General features: G+C 37.1%; 2 protein-coding genes and 1 pseudogene across 2 annotated transcripts; all 3 read left to right on the forward strand.

The window, feature by feature from the left end:
* The first annotated feature begins 947 nt into the window (after window positions 1-947).
* Window positions 948-3441, forward strand: LOC103955077 (triacylglycerol lipase 2-like). The gene is made up of 8 exons (XM_048578193.1): window positions 948-1094; window positions 1205-1318; window positions 1425-1565; window positions 1662-1772; window positions 1869-2050; window positions 2390-2475; window positions 2592-2687; window positions 2968-3441. Exons 1-8 carry the CDS (start codon window positions 948-950, stop codon window positions 3285-3287), a joined length of 1197 nt encoding a protein of 398 aa, XP_048434150.1. The 3' UTR covers window positions 3288-3441.
* An 838-nt stretch (window positions 3442-4279) lies between these two features.
* On the forward strand, window positions 4280-10328 carry LOC103955078 (annotated as a pseudogene).
* A 796-nt stretch (window positions 10329-11124) lies between these two features.
* Window positions 11125-13901, forward strand: LOC103954998 (triacylglycerol lipase 2). The gene is made up of 9 exons (XM_009366859.3): window positions 11125-11447; window positions 11550-11660; window positions 11770-11910; window positions 12007-12117; window positions 12238-12381; window positions 12491-12528; window positions 12706-12782; window positions 12923-13018; window positions 13179-13901. Exons 1-9 carry the CDS (start codon window positions 11292-11294, stop codon window positions 13496-13498), a joined length of 1194 nt encoding a protein of 397 aa, XP_009365134.2. The 5' UTR covers window positions 11125-11291; the 3' UTR covers window positions 13499-13901.
* The last annotated feature ends 1087 nt before the right edge of the window (window positions 13902-14988 follow it).

Here is a 14988-nt window from a genome sequence, read left to right on the forward strand (position 1 = left end):
AGGTGCTAACTTCTTTCTTAAAGTAAGAGAAATCCGCAACCCTAAGTAGGGGCACCCCCCGTCTTCCATCTCAAGAATTCACCCACGTCACTAACAACAGATTGGAATCTTCTCATCAGAACCAGTAATTGTAATGTCATCCTTAGACTTTGCATCTGCTAAATCCAATGACGGGAAAGGTTACTTAGTGCAAGGCGCGGAGGTTCTGAAAGAAGTGCAGTTTCGTACCCTAAAAAATACTTGTAAAAGGACGTTGGCCGTTGGGGACCCCAAGCAACATATATTTCACCCATTTAGAAACACTACTACCATAAACCGGTAGGAAAATGTAAGTTTGTGGGTTACTATTACGTTTTCATGACCGATTCCAATGTGGGTGTACTTTGCCAAAGACGGCAAATACTGTGCTCACTCACCTGTCTTATTTTTTTCGTTTACTTTATATTAATTTGTTATTTGTATTGTTTTATAAGGTGCGAGCAACAATAAAGGTAGGCAAGTGGACATACCAACACTTTTTATTAACAGTTTTCTTGCGCGTTGACAAGGAAATGAGAGTTGTATCCTAAATTAATAAATCATAGTATACGGACTTAACTACAAATTTACAATACATGGATTTACTTAATAATTAATATATGGTAAATGTGTTAAGTAAATACATGAACTGTAGCGAGTCCCTACATTTACATGTACAAATGAAACGTAGAAATTGCATTTATTAGGAATTACACACATTCTATTTTTCAGGAAAATATGTCAAGGTCTGACCAGTCACCACCAGTTGAGGTTCGGGAGGTCAACTCTTATGAAATATTACTTTCATGAGAAATCATCATAAATATTTCTTTTAATTAATGGCTTCATCCGTTGTGTTATGGATTTGTTCACTATAAAAAGCAAACCCTGATTTTGTTGCACTCAGAAACTACACAACTCAGCTCCAAATGGCCAACTCTTTCAGCATTTTTCTTTTTGTAGCTCTACTTTGTGTTTCAGCTGCAAGAACTAAGCCGCAATCAATCGGCAATGTCGACGGCGGCATTTGCAAATCGCTGGTGGAGACACAAGGCTACCCTTGCCAAGAACATAAAGTAATGATCAAGTGTCAAAATTTCGAGCCTTTCTTTTTTGGGTTTTATACATCACTCTTTCGCATTAACTAATTAAATGTTGTTAATCTTTCGTCCTGGTAATTTCGAAGGTAACAACAGAAGATGGTTACATCCTTGGTTTGCAAAGGATTCCAGCTGGGAAGTCTGCTGGTAATGAGACAGCAACTAAGCTGCCTGTTTTGTTACACCACGGGATCCTTATGGTAAATTTATACCGAATTTAGCACCTTATATTTGACCATGCATACACATTTACGTGACGTAGCGTACAAACGAATTAAGAAACAATTATGTTTTTGTAATTAACAGGATGCTTCAGCATGGCTACTCAATTCGCCGGACAAAGCTTTGGCGTTTATCTTGGCAGACAATGGTTTCGATGTATGGCTTGCCAACAGTCGCGGCACAGTCTCCAGCCGTGGACACAAAACACTTACTCCGCTTTATCCGGTTCGCTTTGCCTTCTCAGATGCGAATTACATCATGCCATTTGCAGATCATAACCATAATTAAACTAAAACTATGTATTTTCTTCTAATAATGTAGGCTTACTGGGACTGGTCATGGGATCAATTGGCTGCTTATGATCTTCCTGCATTGTTTGCGTATGTAAACAATCAAACAGGACAGAAATTACACTATGTTGGGCATTCCTTGGTAAATAATTTGTACTTTGTTCATAATTTATAGTTTTAGAAAAAATTTCGGCACAGAGAAAATCGATGACTGAGACTTGGAAGTATTGAATCATAGGGAACTTTAACTCCCCTAGCTGCCTTCTCCCAAGGAAAACTGGTAAACATGCTAAGATCAGCTGCATTGCTTGCCCCAATTGCTTATCTTGGTCAGATGCGCTCACCCTTTGCACGAACTGCTGTCGATGCGTTCTTAGCTCAAGTAACACAATTCAATGAACTTTTTGGTTTTTCATGTATGGATTTCTAAATTCAATGTGATGAACATAGAAAACTGACCCAAAATTTTATCTATTTTCTTTATCAGGGACCGCCTTTCTTCTTTTCCCTTGAATTTCCGAACAGGTGAGATTGCAGCTCAAATAATTTGTAAAGAAAAATGCAGACTATACACTGAGTTAAATTCAATCTGGCGCAAAAAAGTATGGGAAGATTTTAAGTATGTCTTGTAATTTTTTCATTGCATAAATGAAGAGGATTTCTTGTGCTTCGAAATTTGTTGGTTGAAATTTGAATCCATTTTATTCTTGATCGCTCATTTTATACTTCGATAACAAGTTTTATCTTATCTCATCGAAATCCCAATAGGCAGGTGCAGCAAATTCTGCAGTATATCTGCGCAAGACCGGGCAGTGGCTGCTCCAACTACCTCACAGCTACAACAGGTAGTGACAATATGTTATAGGGAAACTTACCCACATCAAGGATGCCCGTTGCATGAATGTCCTTTCCACAATGTTAGTCTTTGTCATTTACCCTTCTAACTTGAAATTTGTTATAGGGCCAAATTGCTGCCTCGGTTCTTCAAGCATAAATCTTTTTCTTCAACATACGCCCCAGTCCACTTCGACAAAGAATGCTATGCATCTGTTTCAGAGTAAGTCTCTTTCAATTCTGGGTTCGGTATTGGTGAATTGTAACTGCGAAGTGTCTAAAGTACGAAAGAAAGCTATCCAGACTGGGCATGTTACCGTAACTGTATCCCAAGTTGATCAAACACTGTCATGATGCAACCCTATGAAGTCGTTCTCCCAAAGTAAACTAGGAAAAAAAAAGCTAGTATTCGTTTTGAAACTTTTAGTTCATATATATCCCCTCTGGTTAAATTCAATACTAACAGACTTTCAAATTTTTTGTTTCTTGTTGATGCTGGAAAGTGGTCACAAAGGGAAACATAGCAATGTACGATTATGTTTTTCCAGCAATAAACATTCAGCACTACAATCAGCCTACTCCTCCTGTGTACAACATGGAAAACATCCCAAAAGACGTTCCTCTATTCCTAAGCTATGGAGGGAGAGACCCGCTTTCGAACGTGCTTGATGTGAAGTATTTGCTGGACAACCTCAGAGATCATGACAAGGACAAGCTGGTGGCACAATATACAGCAGAGTACGCTCATATGGATTTTCTTATGGCTGAGAGTGCCAACCAAGTTGTCTATGCTCCCCTACTGGATTTCTTCAAGCTCCATTGAGACTTTAGCTACTTTTGTAATTCTTTTTTCTTGCAAGTGTTAAATTTTAGAAGGTTTTTTTTTTTCTTGGTTTCTTTCACTCTCATTGTCATAACTCGATTTTTATCTTAGAATAAAGTAGAGAAAATTGATACCTAACTTGCATGATCCAACATTTTGCAGTCAACTTTGTCAATTTAAGCACCCGTAGAATATCAGACGCTTTCCTTCCCCGAAAATTATACCCGTTTCCTACCAACCGTAAATGTTGGAGGCCGTTTCCCCTCCAAAAGTTGATGTAACATAAGCCTATACATAAAAATAATGGGAAGTGATATTCATACATCATTTTTAGCTTCTCGCACACCTCTTTTTAGTTTTGGTCATCGGATTGAATAAGTCAAACCAAATCGATAGTCGAGATTAAATTAATATTGGTGTGCAAGGGGTTAAGGGAACTATGTGAAAATCACTTCCCAAACAAACACTAATCCTGACTAAAAGAATATTGGTAAAAATGTCAAGAGTTTAAACTATTCAACTCCAAATCCAATAGACAGGGACAAAGCGTGACCAAAAGAAAACCACACATTTTAGTTTCATTGCAAACCACTTATTTTGTTATCATTATCTATAAACACCAATTTTTAGTTGCCAGAAATTTTGTATTATTGAAATTATGGTCATTTCTTGACGTGACATAGATTTTCTTTTTGATTTGGCATATACTAGTTGATTCATTATGTCTGACGCAATCAGCTCATGTCATTCACAAAAGCTTAGAAACCATCAAACGCCATGTATGTTATAATTTTAGATGTTATAATACGGGTGAACGATAGTATTGATATGTCATGAACCTGAAATATAGTTTCAATATATTAGTGTTTAATACGAGTAGATTAGTAACACCAAGTGGTGGTATGACTCACACTGAAAAATACTAGTCTGTTACGTTTGTTTGGTTGTTTTATATGCATCTGTCTACAATAAATAATAAAACCTGTGAAAATTATTGCACTCACAGACACCTTAGCTTCAAATGGAAAATCCTTCGACCATTATACTTGTTGTGGCTCTACTTTGGGTTTCAGTAGTTGCAGCAACAAGAACTAAGCTGCAATCCATCGAAAATGTCGATGGCGGCATTTGCAAATCAATGTTCGAGACACAGGGCTATACTTGCCAAGAACATAAAGTAAGCATCAGAAAGTGTACTCCACAGTTACACCTCTTTGTCCACTCAGTTTTGATTAACATATTTTAACCATACGAGTTTCATAGGGAACTCTGACTGCCCTCGCCGCCTTCTCCCAAGAAAAACTGTTGAACTTGCTAAGATCGGCTGCTTTGCTTAGCCCAATCGCTTACCTGGGTCAGATGTCCTCGCTGTTTATAAGGATTTTTGTGGACTTATTTTTAGCAGAAGTAACACAACTCAGTGACTGCTCTTTTGTTTTAAAAATATGAATTTTAGAAATTCACTGTTGCAAAAATGGAACAAACTGACGAAACTGTTATCTTTTTTTATTTTATAGAAACAGAAATTGTTGGGTTTGCATGAAGTTCCAAACAGGTGAGATCAACCTAGGCAGTTTTGCTTCAGTAGTAATAAAGACACATGCACGCAGACAATAGCATAAACTTGCTTAAACTTGGTAAATTTTTTTTAGATATTTTGTTTAACAAATGACACGTGAAAAATGACATCTAAAGCAGTTTTTTGTTCTCAAAATCTCAACAGTGAGACAAAAGAACTTGTGGACTTTATCTGCAATACACCAGGCGTAGAATGCACCGACTTATTTGAAACTATAACAGGTTATGAGGCCAAAAATCATTTAAACTGTTATGCAGGGCTTTAATTTCACGTGGGATTCACAATCTCAATAGTAACAATTTTAGGGTTATGAATTAGTTTTTTGCAACCCATATACAGGCCCAAATTGTTGCCTCAGTTCTGCAAGCAAGGCTGCTTTATTTAAGAACTTCCCCCGGTCTACGGCGAATAAGAACATAATACATTTGTCTCAGAGTGAGTCTCATTCATTTCTAGGTTTATCAGTAATGGCAAGTTATATAAGTTGTAATATTTGAATTCGGGAACACTAAGTTCCCAGTAGTCCTTTCTAATTAACAAATTAATTCTTACAATTTTAATGTTTGGTCATATCGGTTTATGGATTTTGGATAGTGCTCAGGATGGGAACCCTAGAAATGTACGATTATGGTAACGAAGACACGAACATGGAACACTACAAGCAGCCTACTCCTCCTGTGTACATGGCAAACATTCCGAAAGACGTTCCTCTTTTCCTCAGCTACGGGGGGAGAGATGCGCTTTCTGACGTTAATGACGTGGAGCTTCTGCTTGACAACCTCAAAGATCATGACAAGGACAAGCTTGTGGTAGAGTACAGAGAGGATTATGCTCATTTGGATTTTATTATGAGTGTGAATGCCAATCAACTTGTGTATGATCCTCTACTGGCCTTCTTCAAGCTCCATTAATGTCATGTTTACTAGTCCGTAATTGTTATGGAGGATTTGAATTCATGAGGAGTTAGAACTCCCACAGAAGTTAATTAATTGTTTACCGAACTATCTGGAACTGGAGTAGGAACAATATGGATTCTATATGAGCTGCGTACAATTTCAAACTTTACAAGCTATAGTAATACGCATCCTACATGTGAGATTTCTTGTGGTTCGGATTTAAAATATATTATCAAAATTTAGAAGTTATTTAAAAAGAAACCATAAATAGGGGTTCGGATTTGAATTCCGGAGATGATTTAAGAAAGGCATTGATTGTGTATAATTTATCATTTATGCATCTACATATATGAGCTTTCCTATATTTTAAGCCTGGTATGCAGTTGTTTCTACTTTGGAGAAAAGTTTCTGCTGGACTCAGAAGCTACGGCATTGCAGTCGTTAGGTTGAAGATGCTTAATTTTCAAATGCTACTATGTGTAAGCCTTGGAGGTTAATTGTATGATTGACAAACACAAATTAAATACAAAAACATAAGCAAACGGAGGCGTAGCCACGTGGCAACGTACCCTCTTTCTGCACTAAAGTTACCGTAGTTTATATTAAATTATGATATTGCTCGACCAAATAAAAATTACAAAACCGAAATCACATGATTATTTGCACATCCGGATATATGGAGCATGCTCTCAATGAGAATGCAAGCACCTGACTTTTGTTCACATTGTATATTAGCATCAATGGTGAACCTCTCTCTCTCAAATATAAATGTTTTGTCTAAGAGTAAAATGATTCCAGGTGCAGCATGAGTTGTTTCTTGTTCAACAGCCCTTCACCCTTTAAGATGGCAAAAAAAGCTCCTCGCAGTAAACAGCACAAGGCAAACCTCCAATGCTAACTTGGCGATAAGGTTCCCACGAACTGACAAGGACCTCATCATTTTCTTCAGCTTGGTAACTGAATTGATGAGCTTCTCCATCCTCGACCTCTAAATCTTTCGTTATCACAAATCCTGGATCTTTGAAGTTAGCGATGGCGGGTTTGGCGTCTGGGGCTGGAGAAGCTTATATAGAGAATAGGGGGAGTTGAAAGGAGTTGATCAAATTGTGCTGGCATGATGGCATTACACGGATTTCGTGCAAGGTTGTACAAGATAAGCGTGGCATTTGTGAATGGGTGGTGCTATCCACATACCTCTTTTAATCATTCACACACTCCTTTCAAATTTTTGTCGTTAAATTGAATAAATTGAAGAAGATCAAATGACATAAATTAGTAAGCGTGTGGTTTATAAATATTGTGCATTTTCAAGGAATGTTATGCTTTGGTCATACATGGAATCAGACACTTGTTCGTGCCTTCCCCTTGTTGTGCCTTTACAGGCAATTGTGGATTTTTATGAAGGTTAGACGCGAACAAGCACGGCATGACAAAGGCAAGGCACAAGTAAAAATATCATGCCATAACACCAAACCATCATCTTCATCATTTCCCAAAAAAAAAAAAAAAAAACTTTCATCTTCATCGTTGTGTCCTATTTTTGTTATATATCTAAAATAAAAAATAAATCTCTTACCATAACACCAAACTATCCTCTTCATGTTCTACAAAATGTATTTTCGGTGAAAATATTCTTATAGTCTATGTCAAAACACTCGAAAACAAGGATATAAATCTAAATCTAAAGGTATTTGAATATAAACAAAGTAACGTAGGAAGAAACAAAAAGCTCAATGAAAAAAGAATAAGTAGAAAATAAATAAATAAAAAAATAGAAAAGAATACGTTCGGTATTTCACTATGATTGTCAATAGAACTATCGCTACGGAGGCGGCAGCTGAAATTATATTAAAATCCCTAATATCATACCGATTCATTCCTTTTCAAATTTCTTTTCTTTTTTAGTTTTTTTCTTCTTTTATTTCTCTTACTATAACAACAAACTATCATATTTATGTTCTTCAAGATATATTTTGCCGTGCAAAATATATTATAACTCATATTTAAACACTTGGAATCAACAATTTAAAACTTAAATTTAAATATATTTGAATTTAATAGTGGTTACTCAAATAAAGTAACGTATGAAGAAAACACTCGAAGAAAAAACTCAAAGCAAAAAACAAATAAATAAATTGGAATAGGGAAAGATTAGTATCACGTTACCGATCCTCACCCAAACGTTCGGGGTGACACTGAGGTGGTGGCGGGGCATCAATTAACGAATTGTGATTTTCGTCAAGAATGAGTTGGTGGTTGATCTCGCAGCTGTCATTGTCGCTGATGATTATAAGGGCATTGTGTGAGAGAATGATTGAGAGCATTTCAGGCAGTTGATCTCATTTCATCAATTGTCAAAAACTAACTAATTTTATGGAGATGATGATCAACAGAAGATGGTTACATCCTTGGTTTGCAAAGGATGCCAGCTGGGAAGTCTGCTAGGTAATGAGACAGCAGCTAAGCTGCCTGTTTTGTTACACGACGGGATCCTTACGGTAAATTTATACCTAATTTAGCACCTTATATTTGACCATGCATACACATTTACGTGACGTAGCGTACAAACGAATTAAGAAACAATTACGTTTTTGTAATTAACAGGATGCTTCAGCATGGCTACTCAATTCGCCGGACAAAGCTTTGGCGTTTATCTTGGCAGACAATGGTTTCGATGTATGGCTTGCCAACAGTCGCGGCACAGTCTCCAGCCGTGGACACAAAACACTTACTCCGCTTTATCCGGTTCGCTTTGCCTTCTCAAATGCTTATTACATCATGCCATTTGCAGATCATAACCTTAATTAAGCTAAAAGTACGTATTTTCTTCTAATAATGTAGGCTTACTGGGACTGGTCATGGGATCAATTGGCTGCTTATGATCTTCCTGCATTGTTTGCGTATGTAAACAATCAAACAGGACAGAAATTACACTATGTCGGGCATTCCTTGGTAAATAATTTGTACTTTGTTCATAATTTATAGTTTTAGAAAAAATTTTGACAAAGAGAAAATTGATGACTAAGACTTGGAAGTATTGAATCATAGGGAACTTTAACTCCCCTAGCTGCCTTCTCCCAAGGAAAACTGGTAAACATACTAAGATCAGCTGCATTGCTTGCCCCAATTGCTTATCTTGGTCAGATGCGCTCACCCTTTGCACGAACTGCTGTCAATGCGTTCTTAGCTCAAGTAACACAATTCAATGAACATTTTGGTTTTTCATGTATGGATTTCTAAATTCAATGTGATGAACATAGAAAACTGACCCAAAATTTTATCTATTTTCTTTATCAGGGACCGGCTTTCTTCTTTTCCCTTGAATTTCCGAACGGGTGAGATTGCAGCTCAAATAATTTGTAAAGAAAAATGCAGACTATACACTGAGTTAAATTCAATCTGGCACAAAAAAGTATGGGAAGATTTTAAGTATGTCTTGTAATTTTTTTCATTGTATAAATGAAGAGGATTTCTTGTGCTTCAAGTAACGATTTATTCAAAGCAAAATGAAATTTGTTGGTTGAAATTTTAATCCATTTTATTCTTGATCGCTCATTTTATACTTGGATAACCAGTTTTATCTGATCTCATCGAAATCCCAATAGGCAGGTGCAGCAAATTCTGCAGTATATCTGTGCAAGACCGGGCAGTGGCTGCTCCAACTACCTCACAGCTACAACAGGTAGTGACAACATGTTATAGAGAAACTTACCCACATCAAGGATGCCCGTTGCATGAAAGTCCTTTTCACAATGTTAGTCTTTGTCATTTACCCTTCTAACTTGAAATTTGTGATAGGGCCAAATTGCAGCCTCGGTTCTTCAAGCATAAATTTTTTTTCTTCAACATACGCCCCAGTCCACTTCAACAAAGAATGCTATGCATCTGTTTCAGAGTAAGTCTCCTTCAATTCCGGGTTCAGTATTGGTGCATTATAACTGCGAGGTGTCTGAAGTACGAAAGAAAGCTATCCAGACTGGGCATGTTACCGTAGCTGTATCCCAAGCTAATCAAACACTGTCATGATGCAACCCTGTGAAGTCGTTCTCCCAAAGTAAATTAGGAAAAAAAAGCTAGTATTCGTTTTGAAACTTTTAGTTCATATATATCCACTCTGGTTAAATTCAGTACTGACAAACTTTCAAATTTTTTGTTTCTTTGATGCTGGAAAGTGGTCACAAAGGGAAACATAGCAATGTACGATTATGTTTTTCCAGCAATAAACATTCAGCACTACAATCAGCCTACTCCTCCTGTGTACAACATGGAAAACATCCCAAAAGACGTTCCTCTATTCCTAAGCTATGGAGGGAGAGACCCGCTTTCGAACGTGCTTGATGTGAAGTATTTGCTGGACAACCTCAGAGATCATGACAAGGACAAGCTGGTGGCACAATATACAGCAGAGTACGCTCATATGGATTTTCTTATGGCTGAGAGTGCCAACCAAGTTGTCTATGCTCCACTACTGGATTTCTTCAAGCTCCATTGAGACTTCAGCTACTTTTGTAGTTCTTTTTTCTTGCAATTGTTAAATTTTAGAAGGCTTTTTTTTTTCTTGGTTTCTTTCACTCTCATTGTCGTAACTTGATTTTTATCTTAGAATAAAGTAGAGAAAATTGATACCTAACTTGCATGATCCAACATTTTGCAGTCAACTTTGTCAATATTTAAGCACCCGTAGAATATCAGACGCTTTCCTTCCCCGAAAATTATACCCGTTTCCTGCCAACCGAAAATGTTGGAGGTCGTTTCCCCTCCAAAAGTTGGTGTAACATAAACCTATACATAAAAATAACGGGAAGTGATAATCATACATCATTTTTAGCTTCTCACACACCTTTTTTTAGTTTTGGTCATCGGATTGAATAAGTCAAACCAAATCGATAGTTGAGGTTAAATTAATATTGGTGTGCGAGAGGTTAAAGGAAGCATGTGAAAATCACTTCCCAAACAAACATTAATACTGACTAAAAGAATATTGGTAAAAATGTCAATAGTTTAAACTATTCAACTCCAAATCCAATAATAGACAGGAACAAAGCGCGTGACCAAAAGAAAACCACACATTTTAGTTTCATTGCAAACCACTTATTTTGTTATCATTATCTATAAAAACCAAATTTTAGTTGCCAGAAATTTTGTTTTATTGAAATGATGGTCATTTCTTGACGTGACATAGATTTTCTTTTTGATTTGGCATATGCTAGTTGATGCATTAATTATGTCTGACGCAATCAGCTCATGGCATTCACAAAAGCTTAGAAACCATCAAACGCCATGTATTTTATCATTTTAGATGTTATAATACGGGTGAACGACATTATTGATATGTCATAGACTTAAGATATAGTTTCAATATATAAGTGTTATAATACAAGTAGATTAGTAACACCAAGTGGTGGTGTGACTCACTCACACTGAAAAATACTAGTCTGTTACGTTTGTTTGGTTGTTTTATATGCATTTGTCTACTATAAATAATAAAACCGGGGAAAATTATTGCACTCACAGACACCTTAGCTTCAAATGGAAAATCCTTCGACCATTATACTTGTTGTGGCTCTACTTTGGGTTTCAGTAGTTGCAGCAACAAGAACTAAGCTGCAATCCATCGAAAATGTCGATGGCGGCATTTGCAAATCAATGTTGGAGACACAGGGCTACACTTGCCAAGAACATAAAGTAAGCATCAGAAAGTGCATGCCTTACTTTTTCAGCTTATGTCATGCGAAAAAGATCATTTTTTTTATTGTGTTTTTTCATGAAATTTATGATGAGTTTCAGGTAACAACTGAAGACGGTTACATCATCGGCTTGCAGAGAATTCCAAAGGGACGGTCTGGTGACGAAACACCAAACAAGAAGCCTGTTCTGTTACAACATGGGCTCTTAATGGTTTTCACCTTAGCACCATATCTGTGAGCATGCATATGCATACACTTACACATGTGGAAGACAAACATGCATGAACTAATTAAAGAACAACTGTGTGTGAACAAAACAGGATGCTTCAGCATGGCTACTCAATCCGCCGGATCAAGCTTTGGCATTTATCTTGGCAGACAATGGGTTTGATGTATGGCTTGCTAACACTCGCGCGACACGTTCTAGTCGCGGACACACATCACTTACTCCTAATGATCCGGTTAGCGTTGCCTTGTCAAATGTTGATTACATCATGCCATCTGCAGATCATAATCTTTTACTGAAACATATCTGTTGAATCTTCTATAACGTGTAGGCTTACTGGGACTGGTCATGGGATGAATTAGCTGCTTATGATCTTCCGGCTTTATTCAAGTATGTGAACAATCAAACAGGACAGAATTTACACTATGTTGGGCATTCCTTGGTAAATATTCACCTAATTTGCTCATATCTAAAGTTGGACAATACTAGCGTCCACTCCATGGGTACACCTCTTTGTCCACTCAGTTGTGATTAACATATTTTAACCATACGAATTTCATAGGGAACTCTGACTGCCCTCGCTGCTTTCTCCCAAGAAAAACTGTTAAACTTGCTAAGATCGGCTGCTTTGCTTACCCCAATCGCTTACCTGGGTCAGATGTCCTCGCTGTTTATAAGGATTCTTATGGACTTATTTTTATCAGAAGTAACACAACTCAGTGACTACTCTTTTGTTTTAAAAATATGAATTTTAGAAATTCACTGTTGCAAAAATGGAATTAACTGACTAGCTGTTGACTTTTTTCATTTTACAGAAACTAAAATTGTTGGGCATGCATGAAGTTCCAAACGGGTGAGATAGCAACTTAAGAAGTTTTGCTTCACTAGTAATAATAAAGACACAAGCATGACGACAATAGCATAAAGTAGATTAAACTTGGTTAAAGAAATTTAGATATTTTCTTTAACAAATGACACATTTCTGAAAAATGACAGCTATAACAGTTTTTTGTTCTCAAAATCTCAACAGTGAGACACAAGAACTTGTGGAGTTTATCTGCAAAACACCAGGCGTCGACTGCTCCGACTTATTGGCAACTATAACAGGTTGAGAGGCCAAAAATCATTTAAACTGTTATGCATGGCCTTAGTTTCACGATGCATGGGATTCACAATCTCAATAGTAACAATGTTAGGGTTCTTCATTCACACTTAATATGAATTACTTTTTCGCAACCCATATATAGGCCCAAATTGCTGCCTCAGTTCTGCAAGCAAGGCTGCTTTATTTAAGAATTTTCCCCAGTCTACGGCAACAAAGAACATGATACATCTGTCTCAGAGTGAGTCTCATTCATTTCTTGGTTTATCAGTTAATGGAAAGTTATGTAAGTTGTGATATTTGAATTCTGGAACACTAAGTTCCCAGAAGTCCTATCTAGTCAGCATATTAATCCATACAATTTTAATGTTTGGTCATATCGGTTTATGGATTTTGGATAGTGGTCAGGATGGGAACCCTAGAAATGTACAATTATGGTAACGAAGACACGAACATGGAACATTACAAGCAGCCTACTCCTCCTGTGTACAACATGGCAAACATTCCGAAAGACGTTCCTCTTTTCCTCAGCTACGGGGGCAGAGATGCGCTTTCTGACGTTAATGACGTGGGGCTTCTGCTTGACAACCTCAAAGATCATGACAAGGACAAGCTTGTGGTAGAGTACATAGAGGATTATGCTCATATGGATTTTATTATGAGCGCGAATGCCAATCAACTTGTGTATGATCCTCTACTGGCCTTCTTCAAGCTCCATTAATGTCATGTTTACTATTCCTTAATTGTCATGGAGGACTTGAATTCATGAGGAGTCAGAACTCCCACTGAATTTAATTGTTAACTGAACTATCATGAACTGTAAGAACTACTGATTCTGTTGGAATGTAACCCTTCAGCTAAAGATTGGCGGCAGAGATCAACTTACATGCTTTATATTTCAGTTTGAATGTGAGCCATTGGATCATAGTCCACATGGTTACTCAATGATGTATCTAGTTTAAGTAATAGAATAAGACAAGTGGCATCATCTCATAGGATGATACCAATGAATGGTTGAGATTGTATTGTGTGTTGGAGAGTGAAGGATCTCCCTTCCTTCCATGTATAACGGTAACAAATGTATGCGTGTTTAGTGTGTGAAATTTCAGAAGCATTTTCCTTCATCTTCCTCTCGACCATTTTCTGGTCCTTTGCACAGGTCCTCCATTGAAATACATATCAAAATCACACAAACACTAACAGATTCTATATGAGCTACGTACAAATTCAAACTTTACAAGCTATAGTAATACGCATCTCCTACATGTGAGATTTCTTGTGGTGCAAGACATTTCTTGTCATCAAAATTTAGAAGTTATTTAAAAAGAAACCATAAATAGGGGGTCGGATTTGAATTCCGGAGATGATTTAAGAAAGGCATTGATTGTGTATAATTTATCATTTATGCATCAACATATTTGAGCTTTCCTATATTGTATATGCTGTTGTTTCTACTTTGGAGAAAAGTTACTGCTGGACTCAGAAGCTATAGCATTGCAGTGGCTAGATTGAAGATGCTTAATTTTCAAATGCTACTATGTGCAAGCCTTGGAGGTTAATTGTATGATTGACAAACACAAATTAAATACAAAAACATAAGCAAACGTAGGCGTAGTGGCAACGTACTCTCTTTCTGCACTAAAATTAACCTAGTTGATATTAAATTAGAATACTGCTCGATCAAAAATAAATTACAAAACCGAAATCACATGATTATTTGCACATTCGGATGGAGCATGCACTGCGATGAGAATGCAAGTACCTGACTTTTGTTCACATTGTACATTAGCATCAATAATGGTGAACCTCTCTCTCTCAAATATAAATGTTTTGTCTAAGAGTAAAAAATAATTCTAGGCTGCAGCATGAGTTGCTATAAACGGATCAACATCGTTGTTTCTTGTTTGACAGCCCTTCACCCTTTTAGATGGCAAGAAAAGCTCCTCGCAGCAAACAGCATGAGGCGAACCTCCAATGCCAACTTGGCGATCAAGGTTCCCAAGAATTGACAAGGACCTCACCATTTTCTTCAGCTTGGTAACTAAATTGACGAGCTTCTCCATCCTCGACCTCTAAATCTTTCGTTATCTCAATTAATCCTCCATCTCTGAAGTTAGCAATGGCGAGTTTGGCGTCTGGGGCTGGAGAAGCTTATATAGAGAATTGGGGGAGTTGAAAGGAGTTGATCAAAGTGTGCTGGGATGATGGCAT

This window comes from the organism of the source record quoted next, unplaced genomic scaffold (assembly GCF_019419815.1).
Source record: "Pyrus x bretschneideri cultivar Hongxiangsu unplaced genomic scaffold, Pyrus_bretschneideri_v1 Contig12, whole genome shotgun sequence".
In the NCBI taxonomy this organism is placed as follows: Eukaryota; Viridiplantae; Streptophyta; class Magnoliopsida; order Rosales; family Rosaceae; genus Pyrus; species Pyrus x bretschneideri.